The sequence below is a fragment of the Dipodomys merriami genome, unplaced genomic scaffold (genome assembly GCF_024711535.1).
Source record: "Dipodomys merriami isolate MVZ:Mamm:240054 unplaced genomic scaffold, mDipMer1.0.p SCAF_19, whole genome shotgun sequence".
NCBI lineage: Eukaryota > Metazoa > Chordata > Mammalia > Rodentia > Heteromyidae > Dipodomys > Dipodomys merriami.
This window is the reverse complement of record NW_027203270.1, coordinates 32,651,856-32,677,123: the sequence shown is the minus strand read 5'-3', so window position 1 is coordinate 32,677,123 and position 25,268 is coordinate 32,651,856. Positions and strand designations below refer to the sequence as shown.

At 40.2% G+C, this 25,268-nt stretch overlaps 1 protein-coding gene across 12 annotated transcripts in view; it reads left to right on the top strand.

Moving 5' to 3' along the window:
* The window catches only part of Mbtd1 (mbt domain containing 1), a 66,543-nt gene that overhangs the window by 11,517 nt on the left and 29,758 nt on the right, over positions 1–25,268 (top strand). For 8 of the 12 annotated variants that reach the window (XM_070028404.1, XM_070028403.1, XM_070028398.1 and 5 more), the window contains 4 exons: positions 8,688–8,887; positions 14,999–15,138; positions 16,392–16,506; positions 18,490–18,572. In XM_070028404.1, coding sequence (XP_069884505.1) covers positions 8,734–8,887; positions 14,999–15,138; positions 16,392–16,506; positions 18,490–18,572 — 492 coding nt within the window. In that variant the 5' untranslated portion in view covers positions 8,688–8,733. The remainder of the gene's footprint in view (positions 1–8,687; positions 8,888–14,998; positions 15,139–16,391; positions 16,507–18,489; positions 18,573–25,268) is intronic. The other 4 variants (XM_070028405.1, XM_070028393.1, XM_070028395.1 and 1 more) reach the window with 3 other exon arrangements.

The window sequence follows — 25,268 nt, the reverse complement described above, 5'->3', positions numbered from 1 at the left end:
GAGATGGAGTAAAAATTTTGATGATTGGAATTTTTGTGTGGTTCTAAGTCCATAAATAGCTTAAAATCTTGTGCAGAGGAGACATCAGATAATAACTAGACCAGTTTATCAAAATTAGCATCCCCACAGGTGGAGGCAGTCATCATGTCTCTGAATTTGATACCCTTAGAGTGACACCGCATCAGTTACATACTCGCTTAGGACATGCCTCAATCTAATGAGGAATCCACAAACCCAAAATGAAACTTGAATTTCCAAGTCGTGTAGATACAGTGTCTCCTCAAATGTGGCTGTTGATGGTTACCTCCTTGCAAAGAGTACAGTATGGGAAGAGGTTAAGAGTTACTTTATAATAGAAATATCAGACAATCACCACATAAACTAGACCAAAGTGAACATCAACAGGTAAGTCATATTGATAGTGTCTTTGAAGACATGTAATCCAAATGGCATGTAACTAAAGCCTGTCGTGTACCTCTCAGAGACCACCTCTGTAAAAAGGAAAGTACCACACAAATAGCAATTAGTGGCTGACTCCTATAATTATAGCTACTCAGGAGGCTGAGATCTGAGGATCATAGTTCAAGGCCAGCTTGAGTAGACACAAGTCTCCAGTTAGCCAGCAAAAAAACTGGAAGTGCCCTTGTGGCTCAAAGGTAGAGTTCCAGCCTTGAGTGGAAAAGGCTAAGTGAGAACATAAGGCCCTGAGTTCACGCCTCAAGCATACAAAAAAAGCAGTCAGCAACATACCTAACCACTACTCAAAATGGTCAAGGCTATCAAAAACAGGGAAGCCTGAAAAATTGTGAAAAGCTAGAGTAGCTTTATTACAACTTACATCAAGACTTACCACAACAGTAATGTGTTACCTTGGAACGAAAAAATAAATGAAAATGAAGGCAGTCTGAATAAAGCATAGATGAACATGTCAAATGTTAGCCAGGCACTGATGGTTCACATCTATAATCCTAGCAGTTTAGGAGTCAGATCTGAGGATTGTGATTCAAAGACAGCTCAGACATACAAATCCCTGACACTTGTGTGGTAGAACATCAGCTGTAGAATTAGAGACCCTGAGTTCAAAACCCCTGTACCTACACCCCCCAAAAAATATGTTAAGTTTCCTTCCAGATTAAAAACTAACAATTTTGATCAAAGATTCCTATTAGTCTCTGTGCCTTCTAAGCCTGATATTTAGCTTAATAATAGGCCATCCCTTTATCTACCCATGACCATAGAAATTCTTACCTCTGACTTGTGTTGGATCATTTAGTTCCTAAATCAGCCATAATCCTTTCTCCTGGTTACTTTTATATGCATTGAAGCACATTATGTAATTACTTGAGAAAACAAGAATGTAGGAGCCAAGGTTTTTTTAGGATTGGGCATATCTGAAAACACCTTTATTCTGCTGTTACAATTGGTTAATAATTTGACCAGGCATTGGTTTCTAAAACTGATTTTTTTTAAAGTAAAATACTGTATTTTTTGGCAGTAATGGTTTTTGTTTTGTTTTTGTGCCAGTCCTGAGTCCTGAATTCAGGGCCTGAGTTCTGTCCCTGAGCTTTTTTTGCTCAAGGCTAGTACTGTACCACTTGAGCCACAGCTCCACTTCCAGCTGTTTAGAAGTTAATTGGAGATAAGAATCTCATGGCTATCCTCAAATCTCAGCCTCCTGAATAGCTAAAATGACAGGCCTGAGCACCATTGCCCTATGCACTTCCTGAGCCATGCATCCAGTCCTTTATTTAAAAGGTAAAATTTGATAGGTTTGGGGTTTGTTGTTTGTTTTTTTTTTAGTGTTTGTAGGGTGCGGGTGACTCATGCCTGTAATTCTAGCTACTCAGGATGCTGAGATCTGAGAATTGCAGTTCAAAGCCAGCCCAGGCTCAAGTGGTAGAGCTCTATCCTTGAGCTGAAGAGCTCAGGGACAGCGCCCAGACCCAGAGTTCAATCCCCAAAACTGATGACCCAAAAAAAAAAAATGGTGTCAAGCACCAGTGCCTCACACATGCAATACTAACCTCCCAGGAATCTGAAGATCAAGATTCAAAGCCAGCCCAGGCAGAAAAGTCTGAAAGTCTCCAGTTAACCAACAAAATGGGTGGTCTGGAGGAGTGGGCCAAGTGGCAGAATGCTAGACATGGTCAAAAAATGGTGTGCTAGAGTACAAGTGTCTTGAATTTAAGCCCCGGTAGTGGCCAGTATATACTTGCACGCATGTGTGCACACACACACATTTTGGGTGGTTGTGTTGGGGTCCAAGCTCAAGGCAAATTTTCTACATAAACCATCATAGTTCCTGGAATTAAAATGTATTTCTTACTTCCGCTTCAATTTGGATCCCTTTAGATTTTTGTCTTGCCTTGTCTCTAATATAAGACAGAACTGAGTAAAAGTGGCACGAAAAAAAAAAAAGACATACTTTCAGTATCTAGCCCTTCACCTTCAGTATGTTCACTTTTAAAACAATTATTGTGTGACAAAAGTTTCTATTCCTGTCTTACTGAGGTCTTGTAAATCAAGAATTAATGTTGGATTTTGCCAAATGCTTTTTCTGCATCTCTTGATGAAGTGTTTTCTGTTAATAAGGCCAATTTTTGATTTTCAAACATTACACTAGACTAAACCTACTTGATCATAATATGCTACTTTTATATATTGATAAAAATTTGAGCTCAGCTTTTTTTTTATTGTGAAAATACTGTACAGAGGGGTTACAGTTACATGGGCAAGAATGAGCTCAGCTTTTTTATTGGTTGATACAAAGTCTCACCAACTATTTGCTGGAGCTGCCCTCAAGCCATGATTCTCCCAATTTCAGCCTCTCACATACCTAGGATGATAAGCCTGAGGCACCACACCTAGTCTGATGTTTTCTTTCTGGGAACATACAAATTTAAAAAAAAAAAATGGGGGGGGCACTAGGTGCTGGTAGCTCACACCTGTAATCCTAGCTACTCAGAAGGCTGAGGATCGCAGTTCAAGGCCAGCCCAGGCAGGAAAATCCATGAGACTCATATCTCCAACAAACCACCAGAAAACCGGAAGTGGTGCAGTGGTTCAAGTGGTAGAGCACTTGCCTTGAGCTGAAGAGCTGAGGGACAATGCCCAGGCCCAGAGCAAGCCCTACAATGAACAAAAATTTTAACTAATTTTAACAAAAATTTTAACTAATTCAGGTATCTTCAGGTACCTGTCTACAAGTAGGTTTCTTTTTTTTAACTGTCCACATCTCAAGACACACCTCAGATTGTTGAAGAAATAGAGGAAATGGGTATGTTTTGAGATGACTTGTATACTGCTAATCTTATTTTCAAAGTCTTCTAATGTCTCCCTATGTAAATATATCTTAACCCTTTTCAAACCTGAGCTCAGCCAATTTGCACAGAAGGGCAGGGCCTAGTACCTTAAGGATAAATAGTGAACCACCTACCTGCTTGTCAGATTTGGGGCTGATGGTACACCCTTCTGCAGAAGTAAATTTTGCCTTGGCATTTCATCCTGGGTTTTGTTGTTTTGTTATGGGTCTTGAACTGGGCACTGTACCTGTGAGTTCTTTTGCTCAAAACTAGAACTCTACTACTTTAAGCCACAATACCACTTCCCAGTTTCCTAGTGGTTAGTTGTAGGTAAGTGTATCATAGACTTTACTGCCCCAGCTGACTTTGAACCACAATTCTCAGATCTCAGCCTCCTAAGTAGGTGAGATTATACTCATGAGCCACCAGCACCCAGCTTGGTTATTAAACTTATTAGTATGGAATCATTGGTAATACTTACACTGTCCATTTGATAAGTAGGATAAATGTCTGTAGAGAGGTGATATCTGTTGATAATCTCATATTTGAAATTTTATGCCATTTTTTTTGGGGGGGGTTCCGGTCGTGGGGCCTGAACTCTGGGCCTGGGCGCTGTCCCTCAGCTCTTCAGCTCAAGGCTAGCAATCTACCACTTGAGCCCAGCTCCACTTCCGGCTTTTTTCTTATATGGTGCTGAGGAATTGAACCCAGGGCCTTGAGCATGCAAGGCAAGTGCTCTATCACTGAGCCACCTTCCCAGCCCCATTTTTTTTTTTTTTTTTTTTGTCGGTCATGGGGCTTGAACTCCAGGCCTGGGCGCTGTCCCTCAGCTCTTCAGCTCAAGGCGAGCGCTCTACCACTTGAGCTACAGCGCCACTTCCGGTTTTCTGGTGGTTTATTGGAGATAGGAGTCTCATGGTCTCTCCTGCCCGGGCTGGCTTTGAACCGCGATCCTCAGATCTCAGCCTCCTGAGTAGCTAGGATTACAGGCGTGAGCCACCAGCGCCCGGCCCAGCCCCATTTTATGCCATTTTTAATATCTCTGATTTTAGGTTTGTGTCAGATTAATGTTGATTATAAACGACTGATTTGAGAACTGCCTAGAGGTAAAGCAGATACCTCTGGTATCTATGAGGACATTTCCAGGTGATCTTAACATTTATCTTCCATTTCTCCATTTTGAACCAGGCCTAGTCTTTTGAACTTTTTTTTAATATGCCTTTGCTTATTTTTCAGTAATATTTTCATTTTCTCTCAAATGATTCATATACAGTTTTATTTCTGGCATTTATATTGCTTGAAGTGTTTGTCATTCTTAATCTGTTTCTGCTGATATTTGCCTATAGTAGATTTTGTGTGTGACTGATACTTGATTATTCACTCACGATAAAATCTGGGAAAGCTGAGGACCCTGATGATTTAGGATTGCTTCTGTGGTCAAGGGGTACAAGTATTCTGCAACCACTATAAGTTCTTGCTCAGGAGATTTTTTTAATCGTAGAGGGCAGGTAAATTACCACCTCAGACTTAGTCATGAGAGCAAGCCCATGATTACAAAATCTCAGGGAATTCTCTCCACCTGGAATATGCACAGAAAAGACTCCCTTGTAGATCCCCTTTTCATATAGTCAGGATTCCCCCCACTTACCCTTTCATTAAAGTTGCAGCCTCCTTTAGGACCTTTAGTCTGATGCAAGTGTAAGTTCCTCCAAGTAGGCACCAGTGGCTCATGCCTATAATCCTAGCTACTCAGAAGGCTGAGATCTGAGGAAAGCCAGTCCAGGTAGAAATGTCTTGTGAGACTTCTATCTCCAATTAACCACAAAAAGCCAAAAGTAGAGCTGTGGCTCAAGTGGTACAGTGCTGGCCTTGAGCATGAAAGCTCAGGAACAATGCCCAGGCTCTGAGTTCAAACTCCAGGATGGAGGGCTGGGAAGTTGGCTCAGTGGTAGAGCGCTTGCCTTGCATGCCTGAGGCCTTGGGTTCGATTCCTCAGCACCACATAAGCAAAAAGAAAAAAGTGGGCTGGGCGCTGGTGGCTCACACCTGTAATCCTAGCTACTCAGGAGGCTGAGATCTGAGGATCACGGTTCAAAGCCAGCCCGGGCAGGAGAGACCATGAGACTCCTATCCAATAAAGCACCAGAAAACCGGAAGTGGTGCTGTAGCTCAAGTGGTAGAGCGCTCGCCTTGAGCTGAAGAGCTGAAGGACAGCGCCCAGGCCCAGAGTTCAAGCCCCATGGCCGACAAAAAAAAAAGAAAAAAGTGGGAAGTGGCACTGTGGCTCAAGTGGTAGAGCGCTAGCCTTGAGCTGAAGAGCTGAGGGACAGCGCCCAGGCCCAGAGTTCAGGCCCCAAGACTGGACCAAAAAAAAAAAAAAAACCTCCAGGATGGGCCAAAACAAAAAAGATTCCTCCATCGTAAGTGGATGGGACGTTTTACACTAGACTAGTAAATTACAGTTCTCATCTGCATAATTCACTAGTAGACCATCCTAAGGTAAGAGATGCAGCACTCCTAAATAAAACTCAATTTTCTAGGAACTAGGGTATGAATTATGAGTCTATGAGGATATTCATCCCTACAAAACTCAGATATTTTGGTGCATCCAGGCTTTGTTCCCTGTGTTACACAGTGATCTTTTTTAAGTGTTCTGGAATCATGGAAAAGGTCAAGTATTTCTTGCCAATATTAGTCATTCAAGAAAATTTGGGGGGAAAAGATACCATTAGTTTTCCTTTAATCATAATATTTAGATTCATATTAAAGGTTCCAAATGACCTTGAAGTATGGAAATTTTCCTAAATGCATTTGACCATGGTACTTTAAAAACACACACACACACAGAAAACTTAACAATAGTTGAAACTAAGTTGTTTGTAATTATTTGACCTGAAATTTCAAGTTTCTATTCTCTGAAAGTAGGATTAAAATAAGATATTCTGTGTTGACATTAAAGGTCAGTACATGTGCCTTATTTGCTAACCAAACTGCAATAAACTGGCTGGGTGCCAGTGGCTCATATCTGTAATCCTAGCAACTCAGGAGGCTGAGATCTGAGAATCACCGTTCAAAGCCAGCCCAGGCAGGAAAGTTCATGAGACTCTTATCTCCAATAAGCCACTAGAAAAAAACGGAAGTGGCACTGTGGCGCAAGGGGTAGAGAGCTTGCCTTGAGCTGAGCTGAAGAGCTGAGGCATAGTGCCCCACAACCGACAAAAAAAAAAATTAACAAGCCTACATGGAATCTCAGAAGTCACTGCTTCATGAAAGTGAGCTATGTGAATCTAACAGAACTTAAAAGTTTTACCATGAATGTTAGGTGTGAAGGCCAGACACTGTGGTAAATTGGTTCATCATATTTTCCCACTGCCTCAGGAGGAATTAACTTACACAAGCTGGCCCATAGGACCCTCATGATCTGCCCACTACATTCTCTGACCTCACCTATACCACCTGAGCTGACACAAACCACACTGGCCTTTCAGTGTGACAAGGCTATTTGATTATTCTTGCTTTTTCCTTTGCCTAGAATATTCCCACACTGGATTCCCCTCCACCCACCTCCACTGGTTGTGGGGCCTGAACTCTGGGCCTGGGCACTGTCTCTCAGCTCTTCAGCTCAAAGCTAGCACTCTACCACTTGAGCCACGGTGCCACTTCCAGCTTTTTCTGCTTATGTGGTGCTGAGGAATTGAACCCAGGGCCTCATGCATACAAGGCAAGCACTCTACCACTGAGCCACCTTCCCAGTCCCCAACATTGGATATTTAAGTTGATCCTCAGGGTCTTACTGAGACTGAAGTCAGCACTGAGTTTCAAATGTGACAACCCTAGTTACTCTGATTCACATGGCCTTGATTGGAGGGTGGTGTCTGCTCTACACCACCACTATCTTTAACCTTCAGTAACTGAGATATGAATGTGCTGTAGGTATTAGCACAGATGCATGGCAGAAACGTGGTGGGCCCATAGATTGAATAACTGAATGTTAAATGAATAGGAAAAGAAATTCTTTAAGTTACTCAAGTTCCCAGGTAATAATCAGTGGCAAATCTGTCATCTGTAAAATTTTAAAACTTTTCTTTTTTAATTACCTTGAGAGTCAGATTGATCCTTTTGGAGGGGCTTTGAAGCCAAACTCCAGCTTGTTAGGCAAGCACTTGAGACATGCCTTCAGCACTTCTTGCTCTAAAGTCTTACATTTTTCCCAGCTGGCCTGGTCTGAACAGGTATGCACGACTTTGCGCAGCTTTTTGTTAACAGTCTCATGAACATTTTGTCAGATCCAGATTTCAGTCTCCTAAGTAGCTAGAAATATAGGCAAAATGGTCCCTAAAAATAAAAATTGTCCAATTCTTTTAGAATTGTTAAGAATGAATATTTGGGATTGTTTGGTCTGTTTCTTTGTTTTTTGGTGCCAGTCTGGGGCTTGACCTCAGAGTCTGTGTACTATTTCTCAGCTTTTGCACTCAAAGGTACTGCTCTACTAGTTGATCCACAGCTCCCCTTGTGCCTTTTTAAAGTTGGAGATAAGAGTCTCACAGACTTTTCTGCCCGCACTGTCTGAAATGTGATCCTCAGATCTCAGCCCCTTAAGTAGCTAGGTTTACAGGTGTGAGCCACTGGCACTTAACTACAAAAATGATCTTTTTTCTTTCTCTTTTTTGTCCATCATGGGACTTGAACTCATGGCATGGGTGCTGTCCCTGAACTCTCTTGCTCAAAGCTAGCTAACTCTACCACTTTGAGCCACAGTGCCTCTTCCAATAATGATCTTTTTTAAAACCATTTATATTTCTGGTATAGAAATTTACGATCTTAGAGCCAGAAGACAAGTTAAATCATCTATATGTATTTTGTTAAAATATTTTTTAAGTGACATGCCTAATTAAAGATAAAACTTTTACATGATAGTCTTCTGGACCACATTCACATTGGCTGTGCTTTCTTTTTTTTTTTTTTTTTGCTGGTCGTGGGCTTGAACTTGGCCTAGACGCTGTGCCTCAACTCTTCAGCTCAAGGCTAGCACTCTACCACTTGAGCCACAGCACCACTTCCAGTTTTTTCTGCTTATGTGGTACTGAGGAATCAAACCCAGGGCCTCATGCATGCAAGGCAAGCGCTCTACCAATGAGCCAGCTTCCCAAACCGTGGTTGCTTTCTATCACTATACATCTTACTATCTGGCAATGATAGCTAATTTGTGCTTTATAGAGGACTGTGTTTTCCCAAAAACGTGCAGCTTTTTAGTATAAACATCAGTGATTTCTCAAGTGGTTTTCATTTGTCAAATCTCATTTCCCAGAATTTGTGATAAGGTCTTTGAAAGGGGATTGTTTGTGAGTGCTGTGTCACATGCTCCCGGTTTCTTTTACTTGTAAGACAGAGCATTCTTCACAACCCCGAAGGGAAGGCAGACTCATCCGGGATGTTTGACGGCTATGACAGCTGCAGTGAGGACACAAGTAGCAGCTCGAGTTCTGAGGAGAGTGAAGAAGAAGTTGCTCCTCTCCCTTCCAGTCTCCCAATTATCAAAAACAATGGACAGGTCTACACATACCCAGATGGTAAATCTGGCATGGGTGAGTATTCATACTTTTCATGAGTTACATAGCGTCATGTTTAAGGCATTATTTTCATCCCATTTCTTCTGTCATTTCCTTTTCTGAGAACTCTTTGTTTTGTTTGGCAGTATTGTGATTTGAACTCAGGGCCTCCTCTTACTACGTAGGCAATTCTACCATTTTCAACCACACTCCCAATCCTTTCTTGCTTTAATTTTCAGGTAGCCCCCACACATACACACCCTTAAGAGACTTTTACCAGAGCTGGCCTCAAACTCCAATCATCCAGCCTTTGGCCTCCTGAGTAGCCTTAATTGGAGGCACATACCATCATGTCCAATTTATTGACTGAGATGAGAGCTTGCTAATTTTTTGCCAAAGCTGTCCTTGAACCTCCATCCTCCCATTTCTACCAGCATGCCCAGCTGTAGAATTCCAAATAAGTAAACGGAGACATTCAAATTTATCATATATAACATCCTGAGTTTGTGTTTGGTTGATTTTTACCTTCCTTACAGTGGAAGGCAAGTAGAACAAGATAAAAAAGCAACAGGCTTTTTATTTCAAAAGGTTGAGATCTGAGGATCACATTTTGAAGCCATCCTGGGTAGAAAAGCTCTGAGACAGACTGGGATGTAGCTCAGTGGCAAAGTACTTGACTAGCAAGTACAACATCCTGAGTTTCATCCCCAGTTCCAGAAAAAGCCTTCATTTCACTGCCAAGGAGACAAGCCATCCCATCCCCTACCATCATGGCTGAGAGACAAAGGATTATTCTACCAGCACCCATATACTGGCCACCAGAGACACCCTGAGACTTATCTCCAATTAACAACAAAAAAGCAGAAGTGGAGCTATGGCTCCTCTAGTTGTAGAGTGCAAGCTTTGAACACAAAGGCTCAGGGACAGCACCCACACTAATGTTCTAGCCCCAGGACTGGCAAAAAAAAAAGGCTATTGAGAAACTGAAGGTGTATGTAAATTCAATAAATAAAAATCCTGTGTAAAGCCGGGCACCGGTGGCTCATGCCTGTAATCCTAGCTACTCAGGAGGCTGAGATCTGAGGATCACGGTTCAAAGCCAGCCAGGGCAGGAAAGTCCATGAAACTCTCCAATAAACCACCAGAAAACCGGAAGCGGCACTGTAGCTCAAGTGGTAGAGCACTAGCCTTGAGCTGAAGAGCTGAGGGACAGCGCCCAGGCCCAGAGTTCAAGGCCCACGACCCACCCAAAAAAAAAAAAATCCTGTGTAACTGAAAGTTAGATAGAGCTTTCACCAGGACAGTTCCTCAGTTTTCTTATTAAATACTTCCAGTGATAAGTCCAACTTAGAAACCATTTTTCTTTCTTTAGTGTGTCTAGTAGAGTATTCTTTATCTTGACCCAAATTTGACTTGTTTTGATTGGCTTTTGGCTTTAATTTTGCTCTTAAACCCTCACAAGGAGCTCAGGACATAGCTTAGTGGTATAAGGTACTTCCCAACATGCCCAAGTCTCTCTGATTCCATCCCCAGCATGCCAGAAAATACGTAAAAGTTTTTTAAAAAATTATTAGCCTTATGAAAAAGATGACAGTTTTTTGTTTTTGTTTTGACAGTCCTAGGGCATAAACTGAGGCTCCTCATGAGCACTGTCCCTGAGCTGCTTTTGCTCAAGGCTGGCACTCTACCACTTGCCACACCACCACTTCCAGCCTTTTCTGTTAATGTGGTACTGAGGAATCAAACCCAGGGCTTCATGCATGTTAGGCAAGCACTCTACCACTAAGCCATATTCCCGGCCCCAGCTTTTAAATTTAATAAAGCTGCAGGACTACTTGTAATCTTGTTACAATGACTGTTTGCACTGGAGACCTGGCTCTAGGATGTCTCTGGAGCATATCACAGAGCCTGAGTTAGGCCAGCTGTTTATTTCTCAAAGTCATTGCCCACTTTCATCAGGGAATTAATTCTCCTGTGTGGTAATAACATAACTGTCCTTCTGACTGACCTGGCACTATGAAGTTGTACCTCTGCAAGTCCATATCCTAGAACACTCCTCCAGCTTCTAAGGTAGATAGCTCAGCCTGGCTGTCTTGTTCAGGATGCTGTTTTCATTCAAGCCAGAAACATTGCTCTAGCTTTTTTTAAAAACAATACTGAATAATAATGGTTTTTCTTTGCTCTTTACCAAATAAACTAAATCAGTCTTGTGCTTTTCCAGTAAACTATTTTGTGTGGGGGCTTTTTTTGGAGTGTGGGGGGAGGGGTGTTAATTGGTAGTAGTGTTTTGATGCTGGTACTGGGTCTTTTTGGTTTTTTTTTTTTTTTTTTTTTTTTTTTTTGTCAGTTGTGGAACTTGAACTCAGAGCCTGAGCACTTTTTGCTTAAGGCTAGTGCTCTACCACTTTGAGCCACAGCTCCCCTTCAGTTTTCTTGTGGTTAATTGGAGATCATTGTCAGGGACTTTTCTGCCTGAGCTGGCTTCAAACCACAATCCTGAGATCTCAGCCTCCTGAGATTACAGAATTCTGGGTCTTGAACTTAGTGCCTTGTGCTCTCACTTGGCTTTTAGCTCAAGGCTGGTATTCTACCACTTGAGCCATACCTCCACTTCTAGCTTTATACTGGTTAATTAGAGATAAGAGTCTCAGGAACTTTTCTGCCTAGGCTGACTCTGGACCCCAATCCTCAGAGTTCAGCCGCCTGAGTAGCTCGGGTTACAGGTATGAGCCACCTGTGCCCAGCAATCCAGTAGAAAGTATAGTACTTTACATTTCTTACTTTTTTCTTTCTTTTTTTCTTTTATTTTTTTAATGGAGCTTGAATTCAGGGCAGGGCACTGTCCTTGAGCCTTTCTGTGTTCAAAGCCAGTACTCTACCACTTGAGCTACAGTGACACTTGCAGTTTTTGAGTGGTTAGTTGGAGATATGAGTTTCCCAGGGACTTTTCTGCCTGGACCAGCTTCAAATCCTGATCTTCAGATCTCAGCCTCAACCACTTGAAACAAACCTTCAGTTTTGCCTTTTTGCTGGCTAATTAGAAATAAGTCTGGAGGATTTATCTGCTTAGACCAGCTTTGACTCATGATTGGCAGTCCCCTGAGAAGTTTGGATTCTAGGCATGGGCAACCAGTGACCAAAGCTTAGAACATTTGGAGTGCTAATTGTGTCATCTGATATTGAGTACTATGTCGGCTAATCTTCTGATACTACATCATTTACAGATTTGGTAATCCTGCCAGTATTGGTCTTATGCTAGACTTTTATTAAAAAACTCCTAGAATGTTGTATACTGCAGAGTTCTACAGACCATATAAGACAACTATATTTAGCTAGTAGTATAACGCCAACACTTGAGTTAAAGCAGGAGGATCATGAGTCCAGCCTTGCTAGGCTACATAGCAAGAACTGTCTCAGAAACAATAAAACAAATTACAAGATTTATTAGAGGCTCATGCCTGTAATCCTAGCTACTCAAGATCTAGGAATCCCACCTCAAAGCCAGTCTTGGCAGAAAAGTCTCTGAGACTCTTGTCTTCAACTTACTAGCAAAAAGTTGGAAATGGAGGTGTGGTTCAAGTGTAGATTGCCAATCTTAAGGGAAAAAGAGCCAAGAGATAACTATATGAGGCCCTGAGTTAAGCCGTAGTACAATACACACACACACACACACACACACACACACACACACACACACACACACACACACACACACACACACACACACACACACACACACACACACACACACACACACACACTCACTAGAGTCAGAATGGTAGAAGTTAATGACCAATCATGACTACCTAATGAGACCATGGTTAAGTAAAATGAAAAGACCCTGTATGTGAAATCATCATCACACCAGTTAAAACCTATCTAGGAGATTGAGGCAGTGCAGCTCTGTCATAGAGTAATTGCTTTATATGGGCAAGACCCTAGATTAAACCCCTAACACCACACCTAGAAAAAAACCTACCTAGATATCTTCTATTCCAACTAAAACTTCATGTTTTAGTTGCCAGAGTTAGATGCACAGTTTTACTAAATACATTCTTTGCTATTGGTAGATTTTATTGCCATAGTTTGGTTATACTATGTTCTGGTAACCTTGCCACAAAAGGAAAGTTACATTGATTTTATATGTGCTAACATCTGTTTCAGATCCGAAGGGAAAGAGATGAACCACACAGAATAAGGCCCTATTCCTGCCTGATAAAGTGTGTGTCTTATTTAGCTGAGTTGTATTTTAACATACAAAACTCTTGGCAAGGATTCATAAACCCCTTTGGGATTATGTTTTGTTTTATTATCTACATGGTCATGAACCTTTATTAATCTAGAGTTTTTACAATATACTCATTTAAGTACTACTTATACTACAAGTCCCTTCAGTTTAAGTTAGGGTGGAGATATTAATTCATCTGATTGCCATGTTACTTCTTTTTTTTTTTAACTATGGCTTTATTAGAATACTTTCCTTTTATTTATTTTTTACTTATGTGGTACCAAGGAATTGAACCCAGGGCCTCATGTGTGCTAGGCAAGCAGTGTACCACTAAGCCACATTCTTAGCTCTGCCATGTTTCTATGTATGTTTTTAACTTGATTATGTAATTGTCCTTTTCGAGTCATTGTCTTGTTATGTAATAGTTGTCAAGGGTTATGCTGTTTGTCAACATCACTGTTTGTAGCTCTTTCCTCAAATGTCTACTTAAAGACTACTGAAACTCATACTAATCCTCAATTATATTGTACTTTTGTTTTTTTTTTTTCAAAGCCTGGAAATTACACATATGATAATGTCTAGTACATGGTAAATACTAAGAATGTGTTAGTGACTTCTATTTGGTTGTATGGCTTTTGATCTTTGGTGGTTTCGTCGGTTTGGTCCAAGCTAGGTGGATCTCAATATTAGGTTTACAGCATGTGCCACCAAATCTTAACACACTCCTTCATACACACCTACTACTCCTTATACTGGGTTTGAACTCAAGGCTTCATACTTGCTTAGCTTGCTTGCTGTACTGGTATCCTTATCAATTCGGCCATGCCTCCAAACTGGCTTCTTGCTGATAATTTTTTTATATATATAATGTTTCACTTTTTATGTTGCCCATCCTGGGGCTTGAACTCATGGCCTGGGCAACTATCTGTGAATCCGTGAGCTTCTTTTGCTCAAGGCTAGCTAGCCCTCTACCACTTGAACCTCAGTGCCACTTCTGGCTTTTTCTGTTTATGTGGTACCGAGGAATCAAACCCAGGGCTTCAGGCATGCTAGGCAAGCACTGTACCACTAAGCCGTATTTCTAGCCCCCTTGCTGGTTACTTAGGAGATTAACTCACCCAGATTTTCCTCTCTGAGCTGGCTTTGAACCATCCCCTGAGTAGTTAAAATTACAGGTGAAAGCCACTAACACACTTAATCCTTTTGTGTATGTTATCTGTATGTGTGTCAGTTAGTGGGGTTTGAACTCAGGGCCTCATTCTTCCTTAGCTTTTTCTGCTCAAAACTAGCACACTAGCCAGGTGCTGGTGGCTCACGCCTGTAATCATAGCTACTCAGGCTGAGATCTGAGGATCAGGGTTCAAAGCTAGCTGGAGCAGGAAAGTCCTTGAGACTCTTATCTCCAGTTAACTACCAGAAAACCAGAAGTGGCACTGTGGCTCAAGTGGTAGAGTACTCACCTTGAGCTGAAGAGCTCAGGGACAGTGCCCAGGCCCCAGAGTTCAAGCCTCATGAAGGGGTATGAGCAGGAGCTGGGGAGTTGGCGAGTGTGACTAGCACACTATCACTCCAGCTAGCTTTTTGCTAGTAAATTAGATTTGTCTGCCTCAGCTTGCTCTGAACTCTGATCCTCAGATGTCAGCCTCCTAAGTAGCTAGAATTATAAGCATAAGTCAACCAGTACCTGGTCCCTTAACCCTTCAACTATTGTCCAGGTCCTTACAGCTCCTCACTATGAAATTATATAACTGTTTTCTCCAACTTTTTTGTAGGATTTCCTATCATTTGTATATTTTTAAAAATAGAAAATTTCAAGGCAGAATATTAAAAACATCTAGATGGAGAAATTACTAAAATGATAGATAAAATTTGATATTACTATATAATCATAACACCAATGTTTTTATTTTATTCTTTAGCCACCTGTGAGATGTGTGGGATGGTTGGTGTGCGAGATGCTTTTTATTCTAAAACAAAACGTTTCTGCAGCGTTTCATGTTCAAGAAGTTATTCGTCAAACTCCAAGAAGGCAAGCATTTTGGCCAGACTTCAGGTAACGGTACAGAAACCTTCTTATTCTTTATATCTGTTGTTTCTCCAGCTTTTACCATTTATCATTTGATTGTGATTCACTGTGCTCCACCTCAACCCACCTGGCCAGTCATTTCATGTCCCACGTTTTTAGTAAATGTGTAAATTCTAGTTTTCTAGAACTGAGTAAATATTTTAAATGGGCAAGGCATGCTATCTGAAATAAAGTGTAAGTTGTTTGTATAAGTAAAATAAAAATTTTACCCTATTCAAGTTTTTTTGTTTTTTTGGTTTTTTTGGGATTGGGAGGTTGTGCTTTCATCGTGGATGAGGGTGGTGCTGAGTATGGTATAGTTTTTGTGTTTGGTGCCGAGCAGACTCAGGCCGTTGGCATTACTAGGCAAGAGCAACTTTGTACATTGGAGTAAATTCATTTGATTTGACCAAGTGTGTTTGGTTAATCCAACTAACCTTTTGAAAATATTCAATATTCATAGGGCAGAATTAATTGTTATCATTAAGTTTCTAGTAGTGCCTCCATAATGACCTGGAGTTTTGACTGACTCAGTTGTTACTACATTAAACAGCTTTTTCAAGGCACTACATAACTGATTTTTGTAATATCTTTTATTGAATGGTCACATTTTTCCTTTTTTTCATTTAATTTACTGTGATCATTACATAGCATGGAAAGGGTTTTTTAATCCCCCAAATTACGGAAATACATCACTTAGATGTATTTCTATATTTCAGATAGACAGTACCTAAAGATCCTGAGCAGTGGTCTGTACCCAAATGGATGGCAGTTTGTCACACTGTGAATTTGGCCATGATCATTTTGTCATTGATCTTTTGCGTTAGCACTAAAGGTATAAACCTCAGTCACTTGCTCTTTGAACATCAAATTATCTTCTCTTACCATATAAATAGTAATGCTTGGCAACTTGCATGAGTGAATAACACTGGTTCTGTCTACTGTAAGAAGAAGTCAAATATCCACCACAAGCCTATATTTTAACATTTATGGGATGTAATTTTTATTAACATATTAATTTGCATATTGCTGTTTTAGTCTTGTGCCAGCTCTGCTGCCCATATTAGATATCTATGTTATAGCAGAACTCCAGAAGACATATCTCATGTTAAAATTCCTTGTATGTTTCCTCTGCTTTAATAATTTTCTAAACCCTTGGATTTACTTAAGCAGAATGAGTAGCATACAGAATTTTGGTAGTGGGAAGATGCAAAAGAATCCTATTTACTTAACTTTTCTTGTTTCAGGGTAAGCCTCCAACAAAGAAAGCAAAAGTTCTTCAGAAACAACCTTTAGTTGCTAAACTAGCTGCTTATGCTCAGTATCAAGCTACCTTGCAAAATCAAGCAAAGACAAAAGCAGGTAATACTGGTTAATATTAACAACAGGTGAAATATTTAATAATGACTCACCTATTAAAAATAGTAACATTTTAAATCCGATTTATGTTTGACTAAGCTACTTCTATAGTCTATTAGCACAGTATGGCTCTAGGTTTCCTGGGGGTGGTTTTGGTTTCCATAAATGATTCTAAAATATACAAATTCCAGTGCTAGTAACAATCTCCTTAATACTGCTCTCCTTACTTGGTTTGTTATTTACTTTTTATGTACTACTCTGGTAGGGGAGCATTTAGCAACCATTACAGGGATTGGAGAGAGGGGAGTAACTATTTCTAATAGAAGATTCTTAATTGAGTACAGATAGGATAAGTAGGCTGTAATTGCCTTACATCATAAGGCAGTTAAGAGCCATAGTAAAACGAAGGCCTAGTGGCAGCATCGATAGTCCTAGCTAATCTAGAGTGTGAGTCAGGACAATCACTTGTGAGCAGCCTACACAACATAGCAGACTCATCACAGAGAACAATAAAGGTGTGCATACCTGCAGTCATCTATAATTTCAACACTCAGGAGTGTGAACCAGGAGAATCTCAAGCTCAAAGCCACCTGGAACTCATAGCAAGTTTAAGGCCAACCTGGGCTTGACAACAGAAACAATACAACAAAACTTTAGTGAAAGTATCAGGTGCTTGATAATAGGTAGCTATTTAACTGAGATACAAAAAAGATTTGAGTAGTTATATTAGCAGAAACCCGCTACAGTGGTGACTGTTACACTCCACACTTAACCGTTCTTTTTTTTTTGCCAGTCCTGGGGCTTGAACTCAGGGCCTGGGCACTGTCCCTAAGCTTCTTTTGCTCAAGGTTAGAACTCTACTACTTGAGCCACAGCACCACTTCTAGCTTTTTCTATTTATGTGGTACTGAAGAATTGAACTTCATGCATCCTAGGCAAGCACTGTACCACTAAGCCACATTCCAAGCCTTTAACTATTCTTCACTCCCCTAACTAGAGAACTTACATCTCATTTCCCAAGGATTATGTGTTGCATATAGAAGATTTAAGAAACTGCAGTTTGAACCTGGTGCATGTGGCTCATGCTTGTAATCCTAGTTCTCATGCAGCTGAGATCTGAGGATGGTAATTCAAAGCCAACCTTGGGCAGGAAATTCCCCACCAAAATTCAAGAGTAAAGTTGTGGCTCAGTTGGTAGAGTACTATGAGCAAATAAAACTTAAGGACGGCTTCAGGTCCCAGGACCAGCACAAAAAAAGGAAAGAGAAAGAGGGAGCGGTGGAGAGGAAAGAGAGAGTTCATTTGCAAAATCAGGTGGAGCATCTGTAATAAAAATAAATAAATAAAAATAAACCTGAAGTCTAGGTTGGAGAGGTAGCTTAATGGTAGAATGCTTCCTTGGCATTTACAAGGCCCTAAGTTTTATTCCCAGTACCACAAAAAAAAAAAAAAAAAAAAAGTAAAGGAAAAAAAATAATAAAGATACCTGATGTTGGGTGCCAATATGCTCATGCCTGTAGTTCTAACTACTCAAGAGACTGAGATCTGAGGATTGTGGTTTGACACCCGCACAGGCAGGAAAGTCCTTGAGACTCTTGTCTCCAATTAACCAAAGAAATCTAGAAGTAGAGATGTGGTTCAGGTAGTGTTGAGCCAAATAAGAACTTGAAGATAAAGCACAAGCACCAACACCAAAAAAGTCAAACCTGAAAGCCAAGATTTGAAGCTTATGTGCGTCAGTAAATTCTGTACAAATGTTTAAAAGTCCGAAAGATGGAAATCTTAAAATATCTCAGCTCCCAAATAGTTCAGAGAAATACTCAACCTGTAGCTAAAAGCTCATGTTATTTAGCCAAGTTATTCATTATTTGCAGAAAAATGAAAACTTTTTTAATGGGATAAGTTCACTTTGTTTCCTTCACATTTTAACAATAACAGCCTCTTTATAAATAAAAGGATTGAAAGTTATATCTAATTTTTTTTCAGCAGTCTCTCTGGAAAGCTTCAGCTGGGGTAACTACATCAATAGCAATAGCTTTATAGCAGCTCCAGTTACCTGTTTTAAACATGTGAGTATGGAGTTTCTCACCTTATTTTTAAATGCTTAGCCACTGTTTAAATCTGAAGTTTCAGTAACACCTGCCTCATCCTTACAAGGTGTTCATTAATACCTTAAAATGAAAATATTTCTTTTTTATTAGTTATTACACTTCATTAGTAGCTAAGAACAACTTCTATTCCTTTTATAAGTAAAACATGTCTGTAAAGAAATTACAAATTGATGGTTGGGGACATAGTTCAGTGGTACAATGCGTACTTGCCTAGAATGTCCAAAGCCTTTATCTCTCTAGCACTGTTTAAAAAGAAAAGGAAATTGCAATTTGAGATGATTGTTTGAAAGTTAAAATTAAACTGGACTATATAAAGTTGCTAAGTTTTTGTGTATCAAAGGAGTTGCATTCTGATGATAATATGGCTCAATCTAGAAATCACTTAGCATACATGTTATGTAAAGCCAGTTATTCAGAAATAGAATCTTTCTTCCAGTTTTGTCTTGCCAAATATAAAAATCACAGAAAAACAAAACAAAACAAAGAATTAACAGTGATAAGTTACGTGAGCTGAAATAAGTGATCTGTGTAATTAAAAATCACTTAAAGTTTTTTTTTCAGGGCATTTGAAGTAATTCAGAATTATGTCAAAAATACATCTGATAACAAGTACTTTTGTTTTGACTGGGATTCTCTGTAATGTTTTGTAAATTGACTAGAATTGTAATTCACTTTTAAAGATTCTGTTGGTTACTAACTATACCTATATAAGAATAGACAACTTAGGAAATAATGAAAATTTGTTCGTGCTTAATATTTTGTTGATTTAGAGCTTTATTTTTGAACAATAGCATATGAATAAAACTGAGCTTGGTCTCCTGCTGTGGAAATCCAAATAAATTAGTACTCATTGATAACCAGGAGATTTTGATCGAAATCAAGCATATTAATTCAATGTAGGAATATAAATAGAAGCATGTAATAACATTAGTTTGTTCTGGTTGTTTGTTGTTGTTTTTCGTGAAAGTACAAATCTTGGGGTTAGAGGCATGGCTCAGTTGGTAAATTGTCAGCTAGTAAGCAAAATCTTCAGGAACTAAGTTCAAGTCCTGGTCTCAGACTGAAAAAGAAAAGAAAGTACACATGTTAACAACCTTAGTGCCAACTACTACATCCTGTAGTGTAGAACCTTCAATATTGACCTCAGAGTAAAGTAGTTCAGATGTCTTGGTGTACTTACTTATTATATATATGGCATTGGCAACTTTATTGAGAGCTGCAAGTCTGGGAAGGGGGTTGGGTAGCTCAGTGGAAGAGCACTTGCCCAGCATGAGCAGCACTGGCACCACATAAAAGAAGGGGTAAGCCAGGCACTGGTGGCTCACACCTGTAATCCTGCTCAGGAGGCTGAGATCTGAGGATTGAGATTCAAAACTATCCCAGGCAGGAACGTCCATGAGACTCTTTATCTCCAATTAACCACCAGAAAATGGGAAGTGGTGCTGTAGCTCAAGTGTTAGAACACTGTCCTTGAGTTGAAGAGCTGAGGGACTGCTCCCAGGCCCAGAGTTCAAGCCCCACGGTCGACAAAAAAAAAGAAGGGGCTGAGAAGGTGGCTCAGTTGGTAGAGTACTTGCCTTGCATGCATGAGGTCCTAGGTTCAATTCCTCAGCATCACATAAGCAGAAAAAGCCAGAAGTAGTGTTGTGGCTCAAGTGGTAGAGCACTAGCCTTGAGTTGAAGAGCTGAGGGACAATGCCCAGGCCCAGAGTTCAGGCCCCATGACCAGCAAAAAAAAAAGAAGAAGAGGGTAGGGGAATGTGCAAAAACTACAAGGCAAGTGAGTCCTTTTCTCATAGATACTGCCTTCAAGTGGCAGAAGCTCAGAATTAGATGGAGTTCTGAGTCGGAGATCTTCATCTCCAGACTCCTGGAACTCTTGTCTCTTAATGGCCCTTATCTCTCTTCAGATGTCCTTTTTATGTTTTGAAATCATAAGCCTGGTCAAACCATTTTAAATAAGTAGTCAGGATATGTTAAAATGACTTCTATCTCCATTAAACTACCTCAAAGCCAGAAGTAGAACTCTGGCTCAAGTGGTAGAGCAAAAGAAGCTCAAGGACAGTGCCCAGGCCTCAGGACCAGCGCACGCATACACACACGCACGCACGCGCACACACACACACACACACACACACACACAAATATATAGATAGCTAGAGGGAGAGTGCATTTCAAAGACCTAAAAGCTTATTTAATTTAACATGCTGTATTAAAGTTGTTGCAGCTAGAAGCCAGTGGCTTCCACCTATAATCCTAGCTTCTCAGGGGGCTGAGATCTAAGGATCACACTTTAAAGCCAGCCTGGGCAGGAAAGTCCATGAAACTCTTACCACCAAAAAACTACTCAGAAAAGTCCTAAAGTGGCACTGTGGCTCAAGTGGTATAGCACTAGCCTTGAGCACAATGAAGCTCAGAGACAGCACCTGGGCCCTGAGTTCAAGACCCTGGCCCAGCAAAAAAAAAAAAAAAAATGTTGCAAGAACATATTACAATTTTATTTTCTACTCTGCTTTTAAGAGAATACTAAAATATTTTATCATAGGACAAGCAATTCTACCCCAAAAACAAATCAGGCCTGCCTATTGGGCTTAAATTTAGGGTAGAGCTGTCTGTGGTCCTACAGTAGGTCTTAACTCTGCAACACACTGAGGACCTAAACATTTTGAAAATATTGTCTCCTTACAATTCTCCTCTATTCTTTTTTGTGAGATAGCTGTTACTAATTTTTTATATAAATTAAAAACATCATTTAATTAAAAAAGGACTGCAAGAATAAATAGTAATCAGGAAATTGTGATTATGTGCAGAGGGGAATTAGAATAGTAAGATTGGAAGTGATAAGCAAAGAAACTTGGCTAATATTTGGGGCTTTTTTTTTAAAGGATAATATTTGTGGGGGGGTTTTCTCATTAAAGCCTCAATTAAGCAATGTTATCTTGACCCCACTTATTCCTGTTCCTCTTAGCATTGCTGCCTTCTTATCAAATAGGAAAAGGTTATATTGGTAATTCCTAAGTATGTCTTAGTATGCTGAATTTGCTTTGTTATCTTAATCATTATTTTCATTCAAAGCCATTTGGTTTAAGAAGTCAGACATCCCACTAAACTCTACTTTGTGCTTTAGAGTGATTTTTTTTTTTTTATTTTTTGGTCAGTCCTGGGGCTTGAACTCTGGGCCTGAGCACTGTCCTTCAGCTCTTCAACTCAAGGCTAGCGCTCTACCTCTAGAGTCACAGTGCCACTTCCGACTTTTTCTGCTTATGTGGTGCTGAGTAATCGAAACCAGGGCCTCATGCATGCGAGGCAAACATGCTACCACTGAGCCACCTAAAGGAGTCAGTGTTAGTGGTTTTTGCTATCAGGAACTCTGGGAGCAAAAGACGCTGCTTGTGTCATCATCAGCTCAAGTAAGATGATGCCTACTCTAACATATCCAGTCTCATCCACTCAAGCACAGGGTAGGAGCCTTTCCCTGATCCTAGAGGGTTCTATTGTAAACATAATTTACAAACATACACTGTAAGCAATGTGGAAGTAGAGCTATTGTGATTGAAACAGGAATTGTTGGGACAATAGCAGAGCCCTGGCTGCTGGCTTCCTGAATTTAACCCAATCTTTTCTGTAGTAAGGATTCCAGTATTTTCTCTATGTCAGTACTTAGGTATTATTGTGATTATCACTGAAATCATTGAACACCACCATAGAAATCTTCTTTTTATCATTAAGTTTCTGGGAAGGAAATTTTTGAAAAGTACATCCTAACACTGGATATTTTTTGATAATTGCTGTGAGTAGTTACTAAGTACAAAAATCTGTGAGGGAAATTGAATTCCCATTGTCCTTTAACTTCAGTGTATCTCCTTCAATATCTATGTAATGGTTGCTATCTATCTCTGGGTGGTCACTTTTCAGATCTTTTAAGCATCAGAATTCCCCTATTCCCTTATAAAACATGATTCAGACCTCAGAGCACAGCCATGGTATGAGAAAGTGAACTGAGTATTCCAGCAAGGCAAAGCAGTATTGCCAGACCCTTGATCTTTGGCCCTTGACATCCCTTTCTTAGTAATCCATGAAGTCGGAAACCACTAAATTAGATAATACTACTTTTAATTAATCTTTAAGCCTGTGGAGGCAACTTTTAAATCTAGTTCACCTAGTCCACCTCATGAAATGAAACAGTTGGTACTTTTCATAATTTATAGTCTTTTTTTAACTCTATTCCTACAAGCAGTATCTATATCTATCTATATCTAGATATAGATAGATACATATATATCGAAGAAAATCTCCAAAATACTAATATAGTACTATGTTTCACTATGAACATTTTACATATTCATGAAACTCACAGATTATTTCTTTCTATTAGTACTTTGGCTTGTATGGAGGGTGAGGGAAATGAGAGACTTATTTATCCCAGGTTGGCCTCGAACTCAACCAAGCAACCCAGGTGGGCCTAGACTCTAGATCTTTCTATCTTATTCTCCTCAGTGCTGAGATTACAGGCAGGCACCACCATGCATTAGTTTATTTTTGAGACAGGAAAGCTTCTATTTGATTGATGTGTTGTGTTGTTAACATTGTATAGACTACATTCTTTTAAATTGAAATACTCCTTCCTGTTGTTACCCTTACAAAATCAAGCAAAACATTTATTTCCAAGATATTACAGCATAGGCCATAATGTACTGATATCAAATATACATAAGCCCATACAAAGCTTAACTCTTAGTTTTACCTATAGTCACAGATTTAAAGTTTCTACTATTTGGTACCTGAATTTACACTCTTACTACTTGTTGGTACTGTCACTGCTAAAACAAAAATATAATCATTCTTTTCTTCTCCCTTGAAAATTGTAGTTTGACCCTCAGACTTTTCTTTTTTTGTAAAACAGTCTCACTTTGTGGTGGATTCTTGAGTAATCCAGCTAGATTAGAATTCCTCATCCTCCTGTCTCAGCTTCCCAAGAACTAATTACAGGCACACGCCTCTGTGCCTGGCTATACTATGAATTTGGACTGAATTTATTGTGCTTCTTTACATTGCCTCAATGTTTTTACCTTAACTGCTGGTATATTCTAATTTTCTTCTTGTACTTAACCTGAATGTCTGCTTTATTTATTTGCAACAAACATCATCCATACATTTTAGATTTTAAGGGCATAAAACCAAAGCCTTCTGTTTGTATACATGCAGTTAGGTTTATAGTAAAATACATCTTTTTTCTCAGATACATGGGTTTTTTTTGGGGGGGTAGGGGGGGTCCTGTCATGGGGCTTGAACTCTGGGCCTGGGCACTGTCCCTCAGCTCTTAGCTAGCACTCTACCACTTGAGCCACAGCGCCACTTCCGGCTTTTTTCTTTTTGCTTATGTGGTGCTGAGGAATTGAACCCAGAGCCTCAGGTATGCAAGGCATGCCACTGAGCCACCTTCCTAGCCCCTCTCAGATACATATTTATTAGTAGTGTTTTCTAACTAAAATTACTTCTTTTCTCCCATATTCTTTTGGCTCTGTTGAAAATTGCAAATTGATAATATGATTTTATCTCCAATACAGCTGTATATGGAGTCTTCAGTTCTTCTGCATCTCAGATTGCAGCACTTGTTTAAAATGAAAATATACTGTGTAGTGCTCCATCTAAGTTACTATGAATATTGTCATGAAATAGATTCTAGGAAAGCATTGAGCTTTAATATGAAAACCACTTGTGTTAGGCTTTAAAAGAAATCCTCATTTTAAAAAGTTTTAGCTGAGCAGGGTTGCCACACATCATAATTGCAGCGCTCGGAAGGCAGAGGCAGGAGTGCAAGGCAAACCTGTACTACATTGTGAGACGGACTCCCAGTAAAAAAATTAATAGGCAATAAGCACATTTTGCTCAGTGTTGATAGTTCAGGCCTGTAATCCTAGCTACTCAGGAAGCTAAGATCTGAAGAACCACAGTGCAGACAGCCTGATCACACAGAAAAGTCCATGAGGGTTTGTCGACAAAATATCCATCAATAAAAAAAGGACACGGGGGGGCGGGGGGGGGGACTGGGAAGGTGGCTCAGTGGTAGAGCACTTGCCTTGCCTGCTCGAGGCCCTGAGTTCGATTCCTCAGCACCACATAAGCAAAAAGAAAAAAGCCGGAAGTGGCGCTGTGGCTCAAGTGGTAGAGCGCTAGCCTTGAGCTGAAGAGCTGAGGGACAGCGCCCAGGCCCAGAGTTCAGGCCCCACAACCAGACCCAAAAAAAAATAATAATAAAATTTAAAAAAAAAAAAAAAAAAAAGGACACGGGCACCTGTGATCCTAGCTACTCAGGAGGATCAGATCTAAGGATCACAGTTCAAAGTCAGCCCATGCAGGAAAGTCTGCGAGACTCTTATCTCAAATAAACTACTCAAAAAAAGCCAGAAGTGACACTGTGGCTTGGGCTAAAGAAGCTCAGGAATGGTGGCTTCCAGGCCCAGAGTTCAAGCCCCAGAACTGGCAAAAAAAAAAAAGTGTTGCTAGGGCTTAAAGTTCGTAGAGCACTACTAACCTTTAGCAAAAAAAGCTCAAGGACAGACTAGACCCTGAGTTAAAGCCCTTAATCAGCCTGGGGGGTGGGGGAGGGGGGGAGAAGAGGGAGAAAAAGCTGGGTGCTAGTGGCTCACACCT